Below are 25509 nucleotides of genomic sequence, written 5' to 3' on the forward strand. Positions count from 1 at the left end.
AAGACACTCTAGCCGAGAGTCGAACCGGTCAGCATCTTACTATGAGGCGACAACGCTACTGCAACACCACCACGAGTTGAAGAGAATATGCGAGGAAAAATTCAATAGCTGTATCTGGTAAATGAGACCTGAGACATTTTCAATAAGATGTTTAAAGAGAGATATATCAGAGATAACATGATTAGAGAAAATGAGTTGGAACGGAGTGATGTCTTAGTATGAGAGAGGTATTCATATTATGGTTATAAAAGGAAAAAGGATGGAGAGAAGGAGATTATAAGAACAGTGCAGGTTAGGGTGTCTTCAAGTAGCTTAGGTGAGTAAGGAGGAAAGAAGTAGTGGAAAGGTCTGCAGAGATGAATTAAATAAGGTAAAGTTGTGGAGAAAACAAAAAGGAGTGAAGTAGGAAGCTGGAGAGGACTGTGAGTGTGATCTAGGTTGAAGGATTGAGTACTGCATTGTACGTTTATCCAGGATTGGCACAGGAGCAGGTCCAAGATTTTGTAAGGTATTCTTTTAGGGAGCATTTAAAGGTGGGTATGTTAGAAATAGTTCTGGTATTACAGGTAAAGAGTTCCATTTTTTTGCTACTGAGTACGAGTACAGGGGATTTATTTGGTTTATTTATGGCAAGAAGTTTTGTCTTCCAATCTAAGAGTTCTTTTTGGAAAATGTATATTGATTAAATGGGCAAGAGCTGGGCAGACTAATGGTTTGTGTATTATTTTATGTATTCTTATAAGTTGAATGTAGGAGAGGTGGTAGGGGAGTTCTGGCCACCTAAGAGTACGCAGAGCTTTACAGTGATGGTTAAAGGAGATTGAATTAGTAGCAAACTAGCAAACTTGGTAATTTTGTTGTAGCTGCTTTCAAATTTGTTTTTTATGGATGATTGTAAATTGGTTAGAATTGGTGCTCCATAAAGTAGGGAGGGCTGAAGGTAGGTTTTGGCTAGAGTCATTTTTGTGTGTGTGCTCAGAAAATTATTGTTTCTATAAAGCATGCCTAGTTTTTGATGGGTTTTCTTTTATGACTCCTAATATTTTGTTGTGGTGAACTAACTCAATTTCAGTACCATTTGCTGAAATTTTTTTGAAAGATGCTTTGTTGGGGGTGTGAGTTTTTGGGTTAAGTGGAGGAGTTTGTTTTTTGGGGGTTGAGTAGGAGTTGTGCTGTTGTAAGCAAGATTTCAATTTAGATGACAGCTTGTTCAGTGATTTTCTTGGAGTTGAGTTAGTGTTTGAGGAGCAGATGATGGTAGTCATCTGCATATTGAATCGAGGTGCCTTCACTAGAAGATGAATTGTAGCTTATTGATAAAATATTGAACAGTAGAGGGCCAAGGATGGATCCTTGTGGGTCTGCTGTGGAAGTGGGAAGGTATGCAGAGGTGGATCCTTGCCATTTTACAGTTTGTTGCCTGTTGGCAAGGTAGCTAGAGAACCATTGAATAGATGGAGATGGTAGTTCCAGGGTGGAAATTTTATTGAGGAGTTTACTGTGAGAGATCACGGCAAAGGCTTTTGATAGATCTAGAAATACTGCAGATGCAAGTTTATTAGAGTTTTAGCTTTATTGACAGTGTCTGTAAATGATAGTAATGCAGTAGAGGTGCTGTGGTCTGGCTGAAATCAAAGTTGGGTATTGGTGATTAGCTTATTTTATAAGAGATAGTGGAGTAATTGTTGAATACATCTTTTAAGGATTTTAGAGAGGGTAGACAGGATAACTGTGGGACAGAAATTTGTAATGTCAGTGGAGTTGCTCCCTTTTGTATGGGGGTAATGTGTGCCATTTTCCACAAGTTAGGGACACAGGATTCTGTTACTGATCTGTTAAAAAGAATGCTGATTGGATATGTTATTGCATCTGCAGCTAGATTTAAGCATTCGGAGAAACAACTGAGGGGGTAGAGAAGTGATTTTGAAGTTGGCGCCACAAAGTCAAAAGTAGTTTGGTCATCCCTTCATCTCACTTGTTCTCAATCAGGTACTATTTCTTCTTTATAGGCTTTAAAAAGAAAAATAAGGAAGCTAACAGGAAATATGTCTAAGTATGCAAGTTTGTGATTACTAAAAACAAAAATGGAGGCTTCCACAGTTTAGAAGGACAGAAGGAAAATAAACTAGCGAGATATGCATTGGTATGCTTGTGAGAGATTACGGAGATGGAGGTTTACAGATTTTAGAAGGACAGGTAGAATGCCCATCTCTGTTAATTCCCATTTTTTGCTACGCAACATAGTGTCTGTAAATGTGATATTTAAACACTTTAGAATAAGCAGCTTGAGCTTGTAACATACAAAGAAAAAACTAGGCAATGACCAAACTCTTTTCACAAACAGAACTTGCTCATATTAACAATTGACTAGACTCGACTAGACAGTAACTGTGCTGTTCATAAAACATAAAATCAGGTGTTAACAATTGAAACCTTATATGTATGTGTGTGTATACATATATATATATATATATATATATATATATATATATATATATATATATATGCATGCATGCATGCTAGAGATTAGCAGCAGAGACCGAGGAAAAAAAAAAACACTTAACCAGATGGCAGCATACTACCAACTTAATAGGTTGTAGGCCTAGCAGAATGAGTATGGCCAAAAAAGTAAGTTGTAAGTATAAATATACACTTCCTCTGAGTTTAATAATGTGCCTCTGTTATGGTGTTTGTTCGCCTTAACTGTATTGAACAGAACAGCACTGAATGACATTGAAGCTGTCAAAACTAGAAATGTCTCATGTCATTGCATTCTTGATAATAAAGATGTAACCTACTACGTTCTACAAATGTCTTTTTCTTGGTTGTGTGGCATGGAGATGAAGACCTGAATTAACACCCAGAGGTCATTGGTTTAACTAGTAGCACAGGCACTGGAGAAGTCAGCTGGGGAGATGGAAGATGAATGCTAGTCTGTCAGGGGAAAGAGGGTATGGACTGTGCTGTACTGGATCTTGCCTGATGTTACAACTCCCTTTGGAGACTGGGACTGTTGTTAAAGGGAGTAGCAAGTGTAAACAAGGTGAGCAGTGCTTTTGAGAAATGTCACTGCAGAGGTGCCTTGCATTAACCGTATGCATCCCTCAGGCAGACATGCCCAGCATGGATGGGAAAAAGAAGGACATTACGCAGAGAGGGAATTCCTGCAGGAAACAATAATGATATGCAGTCCACTTACCCCTAGAACTGCTTGTGAAAAAAATGCTCGTGTTTAATACTAGCAGTGATAATGCAGCTCTTTTTACTATTACTAGCTCCCTCTTCTTTCCTCAATTCCAATTATCATAAATTATGGTTTCACTGCATTCAAGACTAATATTATTCCATAGAACTTTCCTGTCTTCTCGCTGGCAGAAAGATAGTTGTAGCCTTTAATGCATTGCAGCTTTTACCTTTATTTTGGTGTGTACTGCAGCCTGTGGTAGCTGAAAATGATGATGCATGAAATATTATATCCACTTTCCAATTGTCTTGCATATCCAAAGTAATCATTTTCTCTTTCTGCCAAGTTCATAGGTTGGTACTAGGCTATCGGCCATAGGGCCTATAAAAGCCTAGCCATAACAATTCCCTGGCTATTTCTTCCCACAATATTTACTTCCTTGGACCCCAGGGTCATATGGTTGCAGCTATTTTATTGTCATGTGGATGTCCAGATATAATTTTCATTGTCTGATGCTTTGAAGGAGGTGGCTTATAGGGATTATGGTAATAGAATTGCTGTTTACTTACTATGTGATTTTGTGGCAGAAATCATAAAACCGTATTCAAAGTTTTCAAATGGCTGTGTTGTGTTACTTTATTATGTGCTGCAGTTAGAAACAAAGACTGCTGATAACATGGCAGATTAATGCTCTCACCAAAAAAAATATATATATAGTTCTAAATTTAAACATGCCAACATGGTTATAAATGTTACAAAACGTAACTTGTGGTAACAGTTTAAAAATGTACGGGTTGATGTTTTGCATTCAGTGGGACAAAATTAAAAACAAAAAAAACCCTTCAGACTCTAACTTTCTTTGGTTTGGCGTAACTCATAAATGATACTAAATAGACACAAAAATAACTAGTAATTCTTAATTGTCTGCATTTTAATTATAATACCTAGCAATATCTCAGCAGCTGAAACATTAGCCCATGTTCTCAGCTGCCATCATCATATTCTAGTTGGAAAGCCCACAAATGTTCTCCCTGGCAGTTAACAAATGCCTAGAAGTATAAAACTATGAATCTCTTGACCTATACAGCTCTTCTAAAGCTTGTGGGTGGGAAACCAGATAAGTCAGCACCCCCTTTAGAGGAAGTTCAAATGACTTGCAGATAAACTGTACTCCTGTCAACAGCAGTTAAAGAAAAAAAAACAGCAGCTTTGCATGAATAAATGTGCTTTTAGATCAAATGTAGAAACTTTGTTGCAATAACTAAAAAGTGCACACACACACACACACACACACACACACACACACACACACACACACACACACACACACACACACACACCATATGTGGAAAAACAGCCAGAAGTAAGTGCAAAATACACACTTGGAATGCTAAGACATTTTTATAGTCACGAACCAGTCAAGCAAAACAGTCAGTGCAGTTCCTGGGTAATATTGGTGATTTCACTGCAAACTGTTTTCAGAACCATAGCAACCAATGTTTAAGTGCCCAGTGTAACAATAGTCAGTGCAGTTCCTGGGTAATATTGGTGATTTCACTGCAAACTGTTTTCAGAACCATAGCAACCAATGTTTAAGTGCCCAGTGTAACAATAGTCTATGCTTTGTAACCCCAAACTTTCATTTTTTGCTGAAAATATTTAATGGAATGGAATTTGCTGTACAAGACTCTGAACTTTATTTTGCCTGTCTGCAGAGTTTGTCTTGCTAATAATTTACTGCACTCTGTCACCATGTATTGTCAATCAGAATTATTATTTTTCTATTGCTTTGTGTTCATGTTCTGGGTTGTACTTTTAAAAGATGGACCGTATCATATGCTTCTTCATTTACTATTTCTTGTTAATCGTTATTGCATGTTGCATATTGTTCAGATGCTTAGGCTGAAGCACTTGGTGGTTTGAAGTAATTTCAAGATTTGTGTTCTCTTTGCTCAGTCTGGGTGTTTACCTGTGCAGACATCCTATTTTTGAGTCCTGTAGTGAGCACTGATATCAGCACAGCCCTCCAGTGTATGCACTGCCCATCTAAGAGTAGACTGTTTCACCTTTATTATAGGAATCATTTACTGCTTTTCCCAGAAGGACTCTGAGCAAGTTACCATCAGTCTTCAGAAACTAGGAATATCTGCTGGGACTTACCATGCTAATATGGATCCAAGTGACAAGAGCAAGGTCCACAAACGCTGGACAGCAAATAAAATTCTGGTAAGGTGTATTTCATTAATAGAGTCCTCCCATTCTGTTTATGGAAAATGATGTGTGGAGACTCTCACAGATGTTAAAGACAAACATATGTAGTATGATGATCTTCATTATAGTCACTGTTGCAGCTGACTTGTCTGTATGGGCTGTAACCAGATACAATACCCAGCCAGCTTCCAAAGCTTCAAGGGCACCTTTCACACACCAAAACAGATGTTTAACAAACACACTGCCTTACTGGCATATGGTTAGTAGTGCTGTACTACCCTGCCTCTGGCAGCCTGTCAAAGTTCAGAACTCCTTCCCCATTTGTCTGTGGCAGTGATGGACCAGTCAGCTGCCAGAAGCAGGAATGTCCTTTACTATTACGGACAGCAGACCTTCAGTTTTATGTAGTGCCACTGTTAAGAGAAGGATGTCTGAGAAATCTGCTAATGTCTGCCTTTACATTTTCAGTAGGGTTGCCACCTTTTCAAATGCCCAAAGTGGGACATTTTTGGTACAAACGTCAGATTTTACAGGCTGAAACATACCTATGGCTAGTACAAAGGACAGACCTTCACTTTTTTGCCTAAATAAAAGCTTATTCATGTAGTATTTTAGTTGCTTATTCTGTTTCTTATAACATTTTAGGTGTTTCAGATACAGAATAACTGTTTTATGCAACTATTACATGAAATGTAAGAAATATTTTTGTCCTAAAATCTCAGGACATTTGCCATTTTTACAATTTTTTTGCAGGACACAACTGCCCAAAGAGGGACTGTACCTCGCAAAGTGAGACAGGTGGTAACCCTAATCTTCAGAGCTCAGTTAAGAAACCTGTTTGGTATTGTTACACACATCGCTTTACCCATTACATCAGTCAATGCCTTTTCTGTGTAGATTTTTTTTTCTTGCTGTTAAAAATAAATGCTTTTAGTGTTGGAGTTTTCTTTTACAGTGTACGTTTATACTGTATAATGAAGCTAGTTACTAGTTTCTGTGGGGTTTAAAACCCTTTCTGAGTGTTTTATGGTGTTTGGGGAATGTTTGAGAGTTCATGCACAGGGGCTGTTTTAGTGCAGTTCTGACATTGCCTCATGCTGCCATAATCACAGCAATTTGCAGCTGTTATTTGTATTGATTTAAGGTTTTATTTTGATAGGAAAACGTGCTGTTTTTCTGTTTTATTTGCATGTATGTAAGTGAACTGTGTAATCTGATTACATTTGAAATGATTTTTTTTCATTTAAATTGCGATTTTAGTTCCATTTTGTTTATGAACCATTTTTGTTAGGAATTTTTTTAAGTTTATGCTTAATTCCTGATCTAAGCCTATTTTATGCTGTGTCTATTACTTTTTAACTGCCTTTATTTCTTAAACTTTGAGTCATTTGGAACATGTATAGGCGCCATGTTGTTTACGGAACATTTTAGACAGACATTTTAATTGTTTTTTTTCTTAATTCCTTGTCTAAGACTATTTTATGCTGATTTTATTAATTTCAGACTCTTTGTAACCTTTACTTCTAATGTTGGTATCGTTTGAGACGTGTATTTATGGTGTTTGCTAGATTATTGAAATTGCTGCTGTTCTATGTAAGTGCAGTAATCATAAAAGTATCCCTGCAGAAATAGACATCAGTTGACTATTTTGAGAGAGAGTAGTAGGTTTTGTCCGCTTGCCTACTGTCTGACCATGCAGCCAGTTTTTGGTATTGATCCGGCTAGAAATTTGTCTCCTGACTTGTTGGACTGTAATATTGTGTCTCCCCCATTTGCCCCTTATGCACCTAAAGCTTGTACTAATAAATTACAAAATATGCCTCAGCCTATGACTTGTGACTCTGAGCAGCCTCGGCCATGGGCAGGCTATCGCACCATTCGCCTGTTTTTAACTCCTAATCCCTGTTGTGGGATATGGTACCACAGCTGTGCATGACACAAGGGATAGTGGCATCCATTGGGGCTGTACCATTACCTGCTTTAAGTGTGGGTGAACCAAACACTTTAGGTGCAGGAGGAAGTGCAGATTCAGTTGCCTGAGTTGATACATCTCCCCTTGGGGATTCTCCCACTAGTGTAGAGTATGCAAAAAATAAATGAATGAGTAAATAAATAATGCAGATTTACAGCCCACCTTGTTCTTGAGCAGATGTCTTTGGCTGGCTGCTCCCCCCCTTTGTTGGGATAGATGTGTATGGGGTGCATACCTGGGTTATGACGTAACACTGGTGCTTCCATCACCATTCTGTCTTTCTTGGATCCTCTTTGTAGGCAATCTGGCATCAGTGTGTTTAACTGCTTCTAAATTCAGCATGGTTTCTTGATCTTTTGGACACCGGTCATGGAGACCTTTCCTCCATTGATCCCAGTATGGGAGAAGTTTTTTTTAAGAAAGCTTGTAATTGTCTTCTGCTCTTGAAGGCTCTGCCTAGTAAGGTGTTTTTGAAAAAAAAAATGTGTTTGGGGGGGGTATACCAGAGCATGCTTGGGCTCCAAACCTCATTGTCTGGGACCCTGATTCTGTATTTTCAGCAGTCTCTTCTAGTAAAAAGACTTGGGCTTCTTCAAATCCATTCCCTTCAGATATACTAGACAATTGTCTAGCATCTTAGGGAAGCAAGCTGGCTCAATCCAGCATGATACATGTTAAAGTATTTTTCTACCACAGCTTTAGGTGCAGGTTTGGTTGAGGGTTATATGTAGTTTAGACGTGTTGCTGTTTTATTACCATCTGAGTAAATTGTCTGTGTCAAAGTTTTTTTTCTTTTGTCTCAAAAAGTGCTTGTAAGAGTGACTTGAAGGGGGCTGTTACTATTCTTAGAAGTATAACATTGTCAGTGGTAATGTAAGAGGTAAGCTTGCTGACACAGTCAGAACTTTTCAGATGAATTCATACCTGAGATTATTAATGCACTACTTGAGTCTGATTGTGTTTTGTGTATGGCAGCTAATCAGATCTTTAAACTTTGGGAGAGCAGAAGTGAACGGAGGCAGGGCTGTTGAAAATATTTCACATTTCCTAGCTTTCCTGCTATTAGCAGGACTAAACTGATGTTGTCCTTTTCATTCTTCCTAAGCCCATGGGTTCAGATCCGATCCTCAGATCTGACACGGACGCATATTCCAGACTTTGGATCTAAATCTGGAGCTCTTTCCTCTACCCATGATGCCATAGTCCATCAGCATTACTTCAGATCTCATTTGCCACCATTGTGCCAGATCTAGGTTCCTCTTTCAAGTTTTTTTCATAGTGAATATTTGTAATTTTATCTGTTAAAAGTTAATTGTTTTGTTGTATACTTTTTTCTTCTTCTTCCTCCCCCCTTTCTAATTTTCACGCAGAAGACAGAACTTCATCCAAATTATGCAAAGCTTTTCTGAAGGGTATTTTTCTTCTAAGACCACCAGTAAGGGATTCTTCACCTCCTTGGGATCCCACAGTTGTACTACAAGGTCTAACTCGGAAACCTTTTGAACCTTCAGCTAAAACTGATTTAAAATTCCATTCATGGAAAACAGTCTTCATAGTAGCTATTACTTCTGCAAAGAGAATGTCTGAACTCCAGGCTCTTTCCCCAAAAATCTCTTACATAATTTTTTCATAAAAATGGGGTTGCCTTATGGACAGACCCTTCTTTTTTTTATCCAAAGTGACTTCTGAAAATAACACTGATTAAGCCATTCATTTACCAGTCATCTTTCCAAATTTTTCAAATAAAGGAGAGTACATGCTTCAGCTCTTTGATGTATACAGACAGTTACATTTTTTGTCTTTACAGGACAAAACTCATTAGAAAATCAGATCAGCCCTTTGTCTCCTTTTCATCAAAAAGGCTGTGTTGACCAGTCTCTAAAGTCACTCTAGCTAATTGGATTGCAGATTGTATTTCTTGGATCTATTCTCTACAAGCCATGCCCTTAAACAAACTTACCAAGGTTCATTCAGCCAGATCCATGGCTGCTTCATCTGCTTTTTGGTGAAGAATATCTGTTGATGATGTTTGTGCTGCAGCCACGTGGTCCAGTGCACATACCTTTGTTACTCATTACAAATTGGATATTATTTCTAGAAACAGAGCAGCCTTTGGTTCGGTGGTACTCTGGAATATCCTTCCTTGTGGGCCACTCAAGATCAATGTAGCTGGGGACTCTGTCCCATGGGTTGAGGAAGAATGAAAAGGACAATGTCAGATTTAAGAGTGATGTAATCAATATAACTAGACAAATGTGTTGTCCATTTGCATTCTTCCTCAACTTCCCTCCCTTCCTTACCTCAACCTTCATGTTTCTGTGGAGACCTGCAAGACTGTTTTGGAACCTACAGTTCCAGGATTAAGCCCTTCCTTTTTCTGTCAGCCTTTTCCAATCTCTCTTTAGCTATGGGGCTAATGGCAGCAAACTTGATCTGAGGTGATGGGGATAGACTAGGCATTACGGGTAGAGGGAGGAGCTCGAGAGTTGGATCTGAAGTCTGGAATATGGGGACGAGTTGGATCCAAGGATCTGATCTGAACCCATGGGTTCAGGAAGAATGAAAATGGACAACACAGGTGTCTAGTTGTGGTGAGTACATAACTTTTAATTTTTCATAGTTTATCAAACAGAAGTCCCAGCCAAACTAAACCAAGGTATCTGTGGTTAGTTGCGGATTGAATCCTCTTAAGTCTAAGAAGAGGGGTTCCTTTTCCATAATAGGATAATCCCCATTCTTACTTGCGACTATGCCGAGATATAACACTCCTTTTTCTTGCATACCTCTCTGGGTGCCTCGTCTCTATAGTTGGCGTTCAGCAAAGCAGGCTGGCTATCATCTGTTTCTGCCAAATTGTCGCTTATCCATGTTGACAGGTGTTACAGGTAGCAGTGGTAACATCAGTCACTTCTGTTCTAGGGGGAACCCTCTGGACCTGACTCTCTTATTCCCTCCTTTTCTGTGGCAAATGCTGGTCACAAGAGTAATTTAACTGGTCCTTTTTTTGGTAAGAGTAAGAAATTGCCTTCTCTAATTTTTTCCTTCTTCCTAATTCACAACTATTGTGGATACTGGTGTTTGGACCCTTTATTTTTGTATGTTTTGTGGTGTCTGCTCTGTACTATCTTTTTTTATGTTCAACTTTTGGGATATCTAATGCACCTGTAGTAGTTACCACATGTCTTGTCCTGGTAGTGGCCCACTATCGGACTCTGGCCATTCCTTTGTTTTTTACATACTCTGATGACTTGCAGGTTCCTGCAGAGTCAGTTTCCAGGTGCTTCAAATTACTCAAGAAGGTCACAATCTTCCTCTCCTAGCTGGGATGTTAGTTGAGCCTTTGAAACTCGTGTTTAGCACCTTTGTAAAGGTCGGTGTTTCTGGGCTGCTTAATTGACTCCTACTATATCATGGCCTTTCTTTCTGAAGTTAAAATCATGTCTTACCAGATGGTGTTTTTGGACTGCTCTGGAAGAAAGTCTCTACAGAGAATCTTTAATAATCTTTGGATAGAATGATCATTGATTCTCTTTCTAATATTGGCCTGTCTTTTGTTGAAGAAAATGTTTTGGTGTGTCAGAAATTGTTGGATTCAGCACCTCCATTCCCTGGAATCCCAGTTGCTTCAGACAAGTATTTCTGTGATAGACAAGACAGTTACGTATCATTTTAAGCCTTTCTTTCTTCTGTTACCAGTGCAGTCTGCACTGATAGATTTGTCTAACTTTGGTGAGCTGTGTTGATGGAAAGGCAAGTGATAGACACTGAGGGGTCCAAGGATGCATGGAAACATATCTGCCTCTGAAGCTAATGGCAGTGGTTTACCCCTTGAAAATCCTTCACCACATTTGGAGTCCTGGTCGTCCTCTGGTGGTTATGGGCTTCACCACAGCCATGTGATACTTCGACATTCTTCGGAGTACGAGGTCTTATACTTTGTGCCAGCTGGCATGGATAACCTGAGGAGCTGGCTTCTTCATATTTTTGGACTGTGCAGGCATCTTCCACCTTGTTGCAGCAAAATGTTTCAGCAGAAAGACATGGCAGATCCAGGGCAGACCAATACAAGTGGGAACTCGAAGCACTGGTGTTCAGGATCTAGTCCAGATATCAGGAGTACCTCAAATAGATTTATTTGTCTCCTTTCATAAAAGACAGCTTTTGAAATTCTGTTCCAGTTATCCTTGCAGCAATGCTTAGAGGACAGACACGGTCTCGTTCCCTTGGCAGGAACTTTTCTGTATGCATTCTACCCTTTCTTCTGATTCTCAAGGCAGTTCTTAAGGTTCAGTAAGAAATTTCAAAGTTAATTGTGGTGACTCCCTTTTGGCCTAGACAATATTCATTCTCCCTTTTAATGGTGTATTGGCCAAGTGCAGTTTCCACAGACTTTCTCACAATTTGGATCAGATTATACAATTTTAGGGGTGACTGGTACACTCCAATTTAGAGAAACTTCATTTTTTAGCTTGGATGATTCAGTCTTGTCTTCATTTAGGCATTTGTATTTTTATTTCATGAAGATGTACAGCAGTTGTTAAAGCAGACCAGAAAACCTGCTACAAGAAAATCTTATGTATCAAAAAATGGATGAGGTTTTCTAAGTGGTGCCTGAAGGGATACAGGTGGTCCATTGTGATTAATATCCCTTTGGTCTTAATGTTTTGGTGTGAAATCCTTCAAGATAGCTTAGCATGTGCATTCACTGTGGTGCATTTAGTGGCCATCTCTGTATATTTGTCTACGGATCGTCCTCCTCCTCCTTTGGTAAAACAATTTATGAAGAGAGTATTGTGTATGAGGTCTTGTCACAAGCAAATGTTTTCTTTGTGGGATCTCTTTTATGTGCTTGAAAAAAATAACCTTAGCACCTTGTGAACCAGCAGCTCATGTGAATCTCGAGATGTCCTTCCATGTCACTTTTGCAGTATTCTTTACATAAGGTAATTCCCTGTCAAGGTTAGCCCAACATCTAATAAGTATACCGAAGCCTTAGGAATATGTAGACATTGTATGCCACACGTATGCTTCCTGCTCAAGGAGTAGGGCATAAAAGTAATGTATGGACATACATACCTCAGAACTACTTTGCCACCAGTCCAAATGCCGTCATTGATAGTCGGTCTGAATGTTTTTTCTTCTGTGCTGGTTACAGAGCCATGTTTCAGATAAGTGCCCCACTGGGGTTTCTTTTTATCTATTTTTATCTTTGAGTTTACATTTCATCCTCAAAGAGAAAATGTCAGTGAGACTCGCAGATTCCCCTTAAAGATTGTCACGAGCAGTGTCTCTTCTGTTTTGGTGCTTCTCATGACAATAACCAGTGTTCCATCTGCCAGACATTTGCCCCTAAGTTCCTACGTAGTCATCTGTCCATCTTTTCAGTTTACCTGGAGAACCAACGTCTTAAATTGTTGGCACAAGGTGCTGTGGCAGAATCTTTCTGTCTCAAAGGTCAGCTGCCTGCCAAGAAAAAAGTAAAAAAAAACTCTGGTGCGATTTGGCTGCTGTCCCACCTCCCCCTGCCATTTCTGGTTGAGACTGGTGAAAGCCCAGGGGGTCACCCGGGTGTCGTCTCAGATCTCTCTGCCACGACCCAGTCAGAGACTGGCATGGATGTGACTTCTCTCACATCCTTAGAGGCTCTGTAAACACCTGCTCTGGACGTTGAGGGCGAACCTTGACTTATTATTTCTGAGGGTCTGATAGGGATACTGCAAATCCTTGCTTGGGAGGAGATTCCAACTACATTGGTTGAGTGAGGGCAAGGGTCTGAACCACCTGTGTTTTTAGGGTGGACGTTTCTCAGAAGGAAAAACCAAAAAATAAGCTTATTTCCCCTGTTGCTAAAGATCCCCAGTGTGAATAGCAAGATTTTACCCAGGGTTTGTTTAATGTCTTAATGGCATGATAGAATATTTCAAATGGGACTGTTCTCAAAGTTTTTGATTTTCAAAAGAGGTATTATGAATTCCTCCAAATGGAGTCTCCTAAGCCCTCTGCTGTACTTTGTGTTTTGACTGCCCTTCTAGATACATTTTCAGCAGCTTCTGTGGCCCCTGACTCTCAGCCTGCAGTCCCTAAGAAACCTGATAGATTTTACAAGGTGCGTGGTGATTGTAAATTCTTGTACAAATGTTATTCTTCTGATCGTTCTGTAGTGTCTGTCTCTTCTGATAAACCTTCTAAACTTTTGCCTTGTACTAAACTACTTCCTTCAGATAAGGACAGGAGAGCTATGGAACATTTAGGCAAAAAGGTATATACCACTGCCACCATGGCCTTTTGGGCTATTAATTACCAGACTCGTATGACCAGGTAGGTTTTAGCCCTTCTTTCTCAAGCTACTCAGGCAGTCTCTGACCTCCATGATTCAGAAGGGAAGGTCTCGGCCCTTTCTCTATTGGGTTCTACCTCTCAAGTGGCTCACTACTCTACTCTATTAAATGTAGTTATGATGCAGCCGATGCTTCCTGTATAGCTGCTGCCTTTGGTTCTGTTTTGAGATGTTACTCTTGGCTTCATCTCCACTCCTTACCTGATAATATTAAGACTAATTGTTGAATGCTCCTCTTGATAATAAGAACCTTTTTGGTTCTACTTTTTCTGAGTTTTTTAAATCCTTTCAGGATAAAGGCAAGCTTCTGCAGGAATTGAAACATATTTTTCTGTCTTCTATCCCTAAATTTCAGAGGAATTATCCATCCAAATCTGCTTTTGTATGTAGACAGCCTCGCCATCCTCCTAAAGGTAAGAATGGTTCTAGGTGTGTACCTCCTGCTAAATCTTCTCAGAAGCCTTCTTTTCAAGGCAAACTGGGTTCTATTCCTTCTTCTTTCCCTGTCCCTTTCCAGTTGGTTAAGGGTCACTCGACTGTTGGGTTCTGTCCGTCCGCCAGAGCTATTTCATGGTGTGGAAATTCCATTCCTCCTTTTCTGGGCATCCCTCAACCTCCTTAGGAACAGCTTCTTCTTTGTTTCCAGAAATGCTTCCGGGCCTTTTGGCTCAGGACACCATTCAAGTCATGACCACTCCCCTGGAAGGGAAAAGGTTTTATTCCAGGATGTTAATGGTTCCCAGGAAGGAAGGCACCTGGCGATCCATTCTGGAACTTTCTCAGCCCTTCCTTTTGAATGTTGTCCCTTCAAAGCCTCTTCCTCTTTCTTCTTTTTGTTCTTCTTCTTCCTCATTATCCTCCTCCTCCAGGTTTTTTTTTATCTCTGGACCTCAAGGATGCCTATTGTTGCATCCCTGTTCATCCCTTTTCAGGGCGTTTTTACATTTCTCTGTTTCTCCCTTGCATTTTCAGTTCTCTGCTTTGCAGTTTCTACTGCCCCAAAGATGTTCACCAAATGCCTCGCTCGTATAATTGCCTTTTGCAGGATGAGAAAGGTTCATATCTTTTCTTATCTGGACAACCTGCTCATTCAGGCTTTATCCCCCAAGGTCTGGCTTCACCACCTCCAGTTTACGGTTTTTCTCTTACAAAAGCTTGGGGTTTAACATAAACTTTCAAAACTCAATCTTGGTTCCTTCTCAGTGTTATGTTTTTCTCAGTTACAGGATCCAGACCATTTCCATACTGGCATCCATGCCTTCACTCAAGGCTCTCTCTCTCTCTAATCACCTTTTTTTTTCATCCCTTCTTCCTCTGGCTTCAATCACAGCCAGAGATTTACTTGGTGTTCTAGGATTCATGGCCTCCACCTTTTTTATGCTGCTTCTAGCCAGGCTTCATATGAGAAAACTACAGTGGTTCCTAAAGTCAGTGTGGTTTCAACACTGTCATTCACTGCATTTTCTAGTTCCTTTCCTTCAATTCCTCAAACCCGAGCTTCAGTGGTGGATTCATCAGCTTTCTGTCAACCCAGGACTTCTTTTCAACCCGTCAGTCCCATCTCAGGAACTTTTTTTCAAATGCCTTCAATGGGGGGTGGGGGGCTTCCTTTAGCTCCCTCAAGGTCCAGGGTCTGTAGCCTCCTCATCAGAGATCAGATCACATTAACATGAAGGAGATGAGAGCTCTCCTTTTAGCTTTTCAAACCTTTCATTCTCTGTTTGTTCAAGGCCTCTCAAAATCTTTGCAGACAGTACCACAGAAATGTGGTTTATCAGCAAGCAAGGGGGGACACAGTCCTACCTTCTTTGCAGACTTGAACCACAGTAACGAATCTAATATCAGGCAATGCTAAGGAACACACTCACTTCCCTTTCAGTGATGACGCCAACAATCATGAAGCTTCCATAAAATATCTCAGTACTCCATAAAATTAAGTTTATTCAGGATTTAGCGCTTTCGTCCACTAAGCATGGACTTACTCAGAATCATTTGAACTCACTCCACATCTTAATTAAATACACAAACTCATCTATTAAAAACTCTCTAATTACATATACTAATTGCCAACTTAAAGTCACAGCATACCAAAAGTACATAACGTATTGTAAAGTACCAATTAAATACCAATGAAGTTCATCGTGCATACAGCTGCAGTAATCACAGATGGGTTTTCAGCCGTCAGGTGGTCCCTCGGTCGGCTGAATTCCAAAGTCTTGGTCCAGCGTCGGTTGTCGTCGCTTACTCTTCTGACGTCAGGAAGGCCAGAGTATATAAGACACAGCCGACGCCATGTTCTTCAGTCTTTTTTGCCGCGCGGTGCCCGAAGCAGAAGCAGTTCGCAAGTGCCGGTCGGCCAGCTCCTGAATTACGAAAATAATTGGAACCGAAGTCTTCATTAAAGCTAAGTACCCGTTGAAACTTTTCTTGCCTCAGACCGATGTCAGAAAAAGTTAATAATTGTATTTCTTGTGGGAAGCAAATACCGCATAAGGATTTCCATTCCCTTTGCATACCTTGTTTGGGCTCAGACTACGACGTCTCGGGCTGTCACTTTTGCGCTACCTTCAGTAAACGCACTATCAAGCGTCGGGCGGAGTTCGCCCAACACTACTTTGGTAAAGCTTTTGATTATAAAATGTCGTCGGACACTCCGACTACCGTTTTGACCAAAAAACGCAAGGAAAAGGACCGACACACGAGGCCCGCGGTCCCCGCTGACACCACGCCAAAACAGGCTACACGTGGCCCGGTTCTCAGCGAGATGCCTTTGCAGTCCCTGACTACCGACGACACTCCTTTGGCGGTGTCCTTTGTACCCGAGACCGCTGGGTCCTCGGCCCTTTCCCAGACTACAACCGAAGCCCCTGCTTATGTCGAGCCTACTAATGTGGACAGGTCCACCTCCACCCATGGTGTATTTAGGCCCTCATCTTCTTTTTCTATTAAGGCCTTTACTAAATCCAAAGCAGCCAGGCATCCCACGAGGCCTGTTGCACAGGGCCCATCCCCTGGACCCATGCCTAAGAAACAGATGCTTAAAATGGCTGAGGATCTAATTACTCTTATCAGAGGTTCTCAGCCCCCTCCTGACAAGAGACCCAGAGTGGAGGAAGAATCTCCCTCTTCTGATCAGGGATCCATTTTATCAGAACATTCTGATGCAGAGGAACACTCTTACTCCCCTTTTGAGGATTCGGATGCAGAACAGTCCATTCCTTCTGTATCCCCTCCTGAGGATTTTTCCTTTGGGGAAACCTTGCACACCTTGAGGGAACATTTCCATTGGGAAGGCCAAGACTTTTCAGATTCCAAGAAAAGACTTAGGGAATTTCTTTGGTTACCTCAGCACAAACCTCTGGCTATACCCCCTGTTTTGGAGGTACTGGATGATGTCTATTCGGAGGCTTGCCTTAACCCTGATTCTCTGGCTCCTGCACCAGTAAAACCTGATAGGTATTACAGAGTACCCAGTTCTCACCAATTTCTATACAAAGGCCATAATGCTGACCCTGAAAACATTTCACAAGGCCCCAAGGGATTAAAGGCCTCCACTGCCAAGAATCCACTTCCTGCAGAAAGGGAATCCAGATCTCTAGAAAGGTGGGGTAAAAAGGTATATACCTCGGCCACCCTAGCCATGAGGGCCTTAAACTGTCAGTTTCATATGATTAAATATCAACAGTACCTGTTATCACAATTAAGGAACAAAATGTCTCAACCTGAACAACCAGATTTAAAAGAGTTACAGGATATGATGCATAGTGCGGAGCAAGTGGGTAAACACACCTTACAATGTGGTTATGATGCCTTTACAAAAGGATGTACTATTTGGTACTAATGCTGAGGAGATACTACAGAAAATGGAAGAAAAAGCCAAATCTATGCAAACTGTCAAAGCTTTCTTACAGGTCCAACCACCACGTTTTAGCAGGAATTGGCCTTCAAAAAACTGGTCCTTTCCAGCCACTGACAAGCCCCAAAGAGGTAGATACAGACGGACAAGGGGCAGAGGGCAATCACAAGGATCATATAGAGGCAGACAATGGCAATCTCCAGCACCAAGAGGTGGTGAAGACAGTGCACAACAATACAGGAAGCAAACCCAATGACTCCCTCATTTTCATGCCAAGCAAGTCTCAGCTGGCAGCACCTTTGGGAGGGAAACTAGCATTATTTGCAAGCAATTGGCATATTGTCACAACAGACAAATGGATACTGGACATTATAAACAGAGGCTACAAATTTCAATTTCACACTCTTCCAAAATGAGAGGCATGCCAAACCTGCCACAAAATCAAAGGGCAGAGGCACAACTGCAAATTTCAAAGCTCCTAAACATGAGAGCTATACAAAAGGTACCTACGCACCAACAAGGTCAAGGTTTTTATTCAAGACTCTTTCTGGTACCAAGAAAAGGAACCGACTGGAGACCCATTCTGGACTTATCCATCCTAAACACATTTCTACTCGTACCAAAATTCAAGATGCTCACATTACAGCAACTTCTTCCCATGCTGGGCAAGGAGTTTTGGCTGGTAACATTGGACCTCAAGGAGGCATACCTGCATGTCCCAATCAGACAAAGCTGCAGAAGATAAAAAACAACAGCAAAACTGGAACAAACAAAAAAGCAACCAGCCAGCGAAATCCACAGATTTATTATAGAATAAAACTCTGACGTCTCGGCTCTTCCCAAAGCCTTCAAGGAGTAAAATACATTCAAAAAGACTTGCCTCTTATACTCTATACAAACAATTATTCAATTAAAAAATCAGATCAAATATTTCCAATTAAACTCTTCATTGAGACCACATGGATATAATGTATTAAATTTAAGAATAAATAAGGACTCTTTAGTCAACAATCTGTTATTTAAAACATTTTCATTAAACTTTGAAGTTTTAATTTTTTCTAAAACTGTACCTTTTAACCCCCCACTATCACTATTATGAAAATGTTCAAAGTGAGTTGCAATAGAGCTCTCCTGTTTCTTGTTTTTTATATCCCTAATATGTTCCAACAGTCTTAATTTTAAAAGCTCTTTTCGTTTGTCCAATATAATATAAATCACAAGGACATTTAAGCGCATATATCACTGCTTCTGTACTACATGTAAAAGTATTACTAATATTAAATGGAATCTTATTAATAAAATCAAATTTATGCACTATAAACTTACATGCTTTACATCTATTACAACCCAGGGTTCCAACACTTGATATATTTAAATCCATCTTCACCTCTGGGATACTAAATCTACCTTTGACAATAAAATTCTGTATATTTCTACCTCTTTTATATGAAAAAGCTAACTTGCTTTTCAACCATAACATTACATTTTTCAAAGAACATAAATAGTTCCAAAAATATCTCACCATTTCTGAGAATCTGGAACTATACCATCCATAAGTAGAGACAAAATATATAGTCTCTAAAGATTTATTACCAATGTCCCTACATGCAACTGTATCTGAAAAATATTTAATGTTATTACCATTAATAAAGGAGCATAGATTTTTCCAACTATGTTCCATCAAAACTTTTTCATATCCTCTTTTTCTAAACATTTCTACTGTGATTTTCATTTCTCTACGTAAATCTTCCATATTATTACATAACCTAAATATTCTAAGCATTTCACCATAGGGAAGAGCTTCTAAGGTATGTGCAGGATGACAACTATCCCTATGTACATAATTAGTACCCTCCTCAAATTTTCTATGTACCTTAGTCTGTAAGCTCACCCCATCCTTAATGTTCAATTCTACATCCAAAAAAGATATATTATTACCCATCTGAAAACCATCAAATTGAAGATGGAACTTATTATTGTTCAAGGATTAAGCAAATTCCTCCACTAATTCCAAACCTCCATGTACAATAAAGATCAAATCATCTATATAGCGGAAGTATTTAATAACATATTGTCTAAAAAATGGATTATTATAAATGTATTCCACCTCAAAGAGTCCCATACTAAGATTAGCATACATGGGGGCAAATGCAGCCCCCATGGCAGTACCCTGTTTCTGTCTGTATAAAACATTATTAAATTCAAAAAAATTATTAATAAGGCAGAAATAGATTAATTCTATAACATATTCTGTAGCTGGAGAAACTCCCAGAAAAAATCGTACTGCCTCTAGACCAAAAGAATGACTAATATTTGTATACAGACTCTTTACATCTATTGTAAAAAAATATATATTGTTGTTCCAATTAATGTCATTAATTTTATGCAAAAAATCAAACACATCTCTAACATAAGATGGAAGTGTAAAAACTACTGGACAAAGGTAATGATGCAAGAAAACCCCAAGAGCATGTGTAAAATATTCACATCCTGCCACAATAGGCCTGCCCGGTGGTTGGTTTAAATCTTTGTGCACCTTTGGAAGGCAATAAAAGTGTGCCATAGTAGCCTTCTCTTTTACACTAAATTTATTTCTTATGTCCAAATCTGTGAAATATCCTAACCTATTACCCTTAGATAATAGTTCATTATATTCTTTAAGGGCAGTAGTATATTGTGGCAGACATGTGACTTCATACGTATTATAATCATTTAGATGTTCCATACACATGCCCAAATACTGAGAAAAATGCATAATAACTAATTTATTACCTTTGTCAGAAGGTTTAAAAATTATCTCATCCATCTTACTCAAAGAAACAAGAGCTTGCCATTCCCTTTTGGTTAAATTGTATACATGGGACTCTTGCATTTTTTTAAATTCCTTAAAATTTTCTTGTAATGCAAAATTCAAAACATTAGTAAAATGTATTACTTCCTCATTAAGGTAGGGAGGCATAAATTCACTTTTACCCTTAACATTATCAGTGTCAAGATTATAGTAAGCATTCAAGGAAGATTCTGAATTACAAGTAACATAACTATCATCCGAATCAGTAGTATTATCCAAATTATTGTCAATGGTAGTATTATTAAAAATAGTATTATTAAAAAAATATTTCAAATGTAACTTTCTAGATAATCTAAATAGATCACATTTAATTTCATAAAGACGTGGAACTACCGTGGGGACAAATTTCAACCCACGATTTAACACTGCATACTCAAAGTCCGTAAATACATATCCTGAAAGATTAATAATATAATTGTTAACTAGAGGTATAATTTGTTCTTTTACCTCGTTTGTAGTCTCTTGGTTGGTAATAGTTTCTTGAGTATTGTCCATACGTATCTCGGACACGTTTAACCCCTTTTCTACCTTCCTCCCCATAGGGAGGTTCATCACGAAAAGTCTGTGCGTGTCTAACGGGCTGTTGTGCTGGAGGCAGCTCTGGATATTCATCGTTCTCGTATTCATCTTCATACGATGTATAATGTCCATCTGATGCTGAGACGGAAGAATCATGAACTCGAGAGACATTTTCCGGTTTCTGAAATCTTACGCGACCACGAGACTTCTTCCTATTAGTACTGGAGGTGAACGCCTTGTTGTTTTCGTAATCGCGTAAGTCTCAAATCAGCTTACGCTTCTTTCTAGCAACCAGTTCCTCTTCAAACTTTTGAAGTTTATAATTAATGTCTTTCAAAAAGCTATCAAGTACCGGTGCAGATGAACCGGAAGCAAGCATATTACAAGTTTGTTTAATTTGTTCTTTTAACTCTTTTTGTTTAGTTCTATCTCGATCCACAAGTATATTTATCCATTCAAGTGTACATTTGTGTGCTGCAGATACCCATCGTTTGTGAAACTGTAAATCAGTTGCACTTTGTAAATCAAACAGAAGGGTAGGATCTTTATACACCCTGAGACCTCTCGGTGTAATGTCCAGATCTAAGTATTTTTGTAATCCCATTATATTAAAGAAGGTTGATGTTTCCTTCCACATAAGTTTATCCAATTTATCAAATAAGGACTTACTTTCTTGTGGTAAGGATGTGGGTAATCTTCTTCCTACAGTTTCAAAAGGTTTGAGGCATCGCTGATTTCTCTCCTGCTCCCATTTTTCCCAGGTTATGCAAGGATTAGAAACACTGGATGCACTTGTATTCACATTTGCTGAATGAGAGGAACCATTTTTGTCAATAGGATTATTTAAGAAACTATCCAAAGACATCTGGGAGCCATTTCCCAAGGTATCACGAAACACACGAGGCAAATTGTACTGTGGGTCACTAGCCATTAAAAGTCCAAAAACAACAGCAAAACTGGAACAAACAAAAAAGCAACCAGCCAGCGAAATCCACAGATTTATTATAGAATAAAACTCTGACGTCTCGGCTCTTCCCAAAGCCTTCAAGGAGTAAAATACATTCAAAAAGACTTGCCTCTTATACTCTATACAAACAATTATTCAATTAAAAAATCAGATCAAATATTTCCAATTAAACTCTACATTGTGACCACATGGATATAATGTATTAAATTTAAGAATAAATAAGGACTCTTTAGCTGCAGAAGATACCTCAGATTTCTTGCAGGTTCAATCCACTATCAATTCTCTGCATTGCCCTTTGGCTTATCTACTGCGCCCAGAGTATTCACAAAGTGCCTGGCATCAGTGATTGCCTACTGCAGACTTCAAGGGATACAAATTTACCCTTATCTGGACGACTGCCTGATCCAAGCGGACAGCAAACACATACTACTGGAACATCTGGCATATGTGACACGGTTACTGCTTTCTCTGGGATATACCATCAACAAGGAGAAATCATGGCTAACACCATCTCAGAAAATAACCTTCCTGGGTGCCAGTTTGGACACAAACACCCAGATGGCATATCTTACGCCAGAAAAACAAGGGCAACTATCTCAGTACTTCAAAACACTAGCAAAAAGTACCAGGCTTACTGCAAGGAAAATCCTGCAGGCTCTGGGATTCATGGCATCTTGCATTCTTCTAATCCCATGTGCAAAGCTGCATATGAGGAAACTTCAGTGGTACCTAAAAAATCTATGGTCTCAACACAGTCACAGTTTGGAAGCAATTATACCAATAATTCCATGTTTGCAAAAGGAATTTCTATGGTGGGCCCAAGCATGTCAAGTAAACGCAGGCCTTCCATTCTGCAAGCCTCAAGCAAAACAAGTCATAACCACAGACGCCTCAGATTACACCTGGGGGGCGCACATGAAGGACAGGTGCATTCAGGGCAGATGGTCCCAAAAGGAAAAGCACCTTCACATCAATCAAAAAGAAATGCTAGCAGTAATAAATGCAATTACAGCTTTCAAGGACTTCCTGCATCCAGGACAATTACTGATAAGAACAGACAACACCACAGTAATGTGGTACATAAACAAACAAGGAGGAACACATTCATACCCCTTGTGCAGACTAGCCATGACTCTTTGGAACTTGGCTCTGGAAAGGCAAATCGAACTTCAAACACAGTACTTGCCAGGACTGGAAAACACACTGGCAGACACTCTAAGCAGAAATATGACAGATCCACACGAATGGAAGTTACATCCTCAGGTGTTTACAGAGATAATCCAAGCGTGGGGGAGGCCAGACATAGATCTTTTTGCCTCCCACAGGAACCATCAATTGAAAAAGTTTTGTTCAAGGACCTTCCATCCAAAGGCCTGGAAAGTGGACGCCCTTTCATTCAGTTGGACAGCATGGACAGTTTATGCATTCCCACCTCTGCCTCTTCTGCCCAAGGTGCTTTTGAAAGCAAGAACAGACAAACCGAGGATGATACTGATTGCTCCAGATTGGCCAAGGCAACACTGGTATCCACTCCTGAGGAGCCTAACACATACTCCTCCCTGGTCCCTGCCTCTAATACCTCTTCTGCTGACTCAGAACAGCTACAAAACTCTCCACAGTCAGCTGAAAACACTCAACCTCGCTGCATGGAAAATTCCTTAACACCACAACAGACCCTACTCTCCAAGGAGTTGCAGGATGTCATTTTGGAGGCCAGAAGACCATCTACTAGAAAAGCTTACTCCGCAAAATGGAAGTGGTTTTGCTGTTGGAATGAGAAAAGAGGCCAGGACCCTAGAAAATTGAACTTGCCTCAGGTTTTACAGTACCTAGCTGAATTGCTGAACAGTGGACTTTCATTTTCTTCCATAAAAATACATGCCTCAGCTATTTCTGCAGAATTCAACACGGATCCTCCTTTATTCTCTCACCCACTCTTACGGCAGTTCCTCAGAGAGGCTAAGAATATAAGACCTCCAAGAAGCAACCAATACCAGCCTGGGACCTTAATTACATACTAGAAAAATTAAAATTGCCTCCCTTTGAACCTGCTGCCTCAACAGATCTGCAATATTTGTCCTGGAAAACAGCTTTCCTTCTGGCCATCACTTCAGCTCGTAGGGTTTCTGAACTACAGGCCCTCATGGCGGTGCAGCCCTTCCTCATCTTCCATCAGGACAGGGTTTCCCTTCGTACCAACCCATCTTTTATGCCAAAAGTGGTATCCAGGGTAGCCTTAAACCTAGCCATACACCTACCTACCTTTTATCCTAACCCTCAAAACAAAGGGGAGAGGCTGCTTCACTCTTTAGACATCCATAGGCAGCTACGTTACTATTTGGACAGAACAAAGTCCTTCAGGAAATCAGAACAACTTTTTGTGTCCTATGCCGTAGGGGCTCAAGGGAAACCAGTTACCAAACAGACCATTTCCAAGTGGATTGGCCACAGAATACGGTTTTGTTATTCCTATCGTGGGAAATCTGTCCCTACTGGTATCAGATCTCACTCCACCAGGGCCACAGCCACCTCTACAGCCTTCCTCAGAGGTGTTCCTACTAAGGATATTTTGGAGGCAGCCACTTGGAGTTCTGTACATACCTTCACAAAACACTACCACCTGCCCTTATATTCCAGAACGAGAGCAGGCTTTGCCACTGCTGTTTTGCAGGGCATTCTGGCTCAACCCAGTTCCTCATAGTACCTACCACCCTATGCATAGTTTTGGGACTCTACCCATCTGTGATTACTGCAGCTGTATGCACGATGAACATAGTACAGTTTTGTACCTACCATAAATGTAGATGTTCGAGTGCTAATACAGCTGCAGTACAGGTTTCCCTCCCTCCTTCCCCACTTGGTAAGGGCATGGGGCCTAACAACCTCTTCATACCACCTGACTGGGTTATCCTGCTATGTTTTATTTGCTTGCTTACACTGATTTTGCATTACATTGCAGTGCTTGCATATGTGGATAAGCCTTATTTATGTATTGCCTTCCTTTTGGGGGCACCTGACATCTGGGGCAAGAAAGACTGAAGAACATGGCGTCGGCTGTGTCTTATATACTCTGGCCTTCCTGACGTCAGAAGAGTAAGCGACTACAACCGACGCCGGACCAAGACTTTGGAATTCGGCCGACCGAGGGACCGCCTGACAGCTGAAAACCCATCTGTGATTACTGCAGCTGTATTAGCACTCGAACATCTACATTTATGGTAGGTACAAAACTGTACTTTTTGCTGTGTCTGTTTTTTTTTCTTACAACTGACAATATATAAAAAAATATACACCGGGTCTTTCATCTCACTGTCTAGTATCTTTTTTTCAGGTGTGTACATTCCTTCAGAGCAAAATGTAGTGCCGAACTGTTTGAGTATGCCCAGTGCACAGGCTCACGAATGGATGCTCCACAGAGATGGGTTTCTGGACATTTTCCATCAGTGGAGTACTCCACAGGAAGACCCTTTTGCTCTTGCCTTGGAAGGGGATGTTTCTCTGCACTTTCCCTCCCCTTCCTCTGATTCCAAACGTTCTGCTCAAGATTAAGCAAGACTTCCACCAAAATATTGCTGGTGACTCCCTTTTGGCCCACAAAGCAATTGTTTCCCC

At 40.1% G+C, this 25509-nt stretch overlaps 1 protein-coding gene across 1 annotated transcript in view; it reads left to right on the top strand.

Annotated features, from left to right (window-relative positions):
* RECQL (RecQ like helicase) overlaps positions 1–25509 on the top strand; it is a 608801-nt gene that overhangs the window by 161256 nt on the left and 422036 nt on the right. Inside the window, exon 10 of the mRNA XM_044087808.1 lies at positions 5262–5410. Within this exon, the coding sequence (XP_043943743.1) occupies positions 5262–5410 (149 nt within the window). The remainder of the gene's footprint in view (positions 1–5261; positions 5411–25509) is intronic.

The sequence above is a fragment of the Protopterus annectens genome, chromosome 11.part0 (assembly GCF_019279795.1).
Source record: "Protopterus annectens isolate FY-2018-M chromosome 11.part0, PAN1.0, whole genome shotgun sequence".
NCBI lineage: Eukaryota > Metazoa > Chordata > Ceratodontiformes > Protopteridae > Protopterus > Protopterus annectens.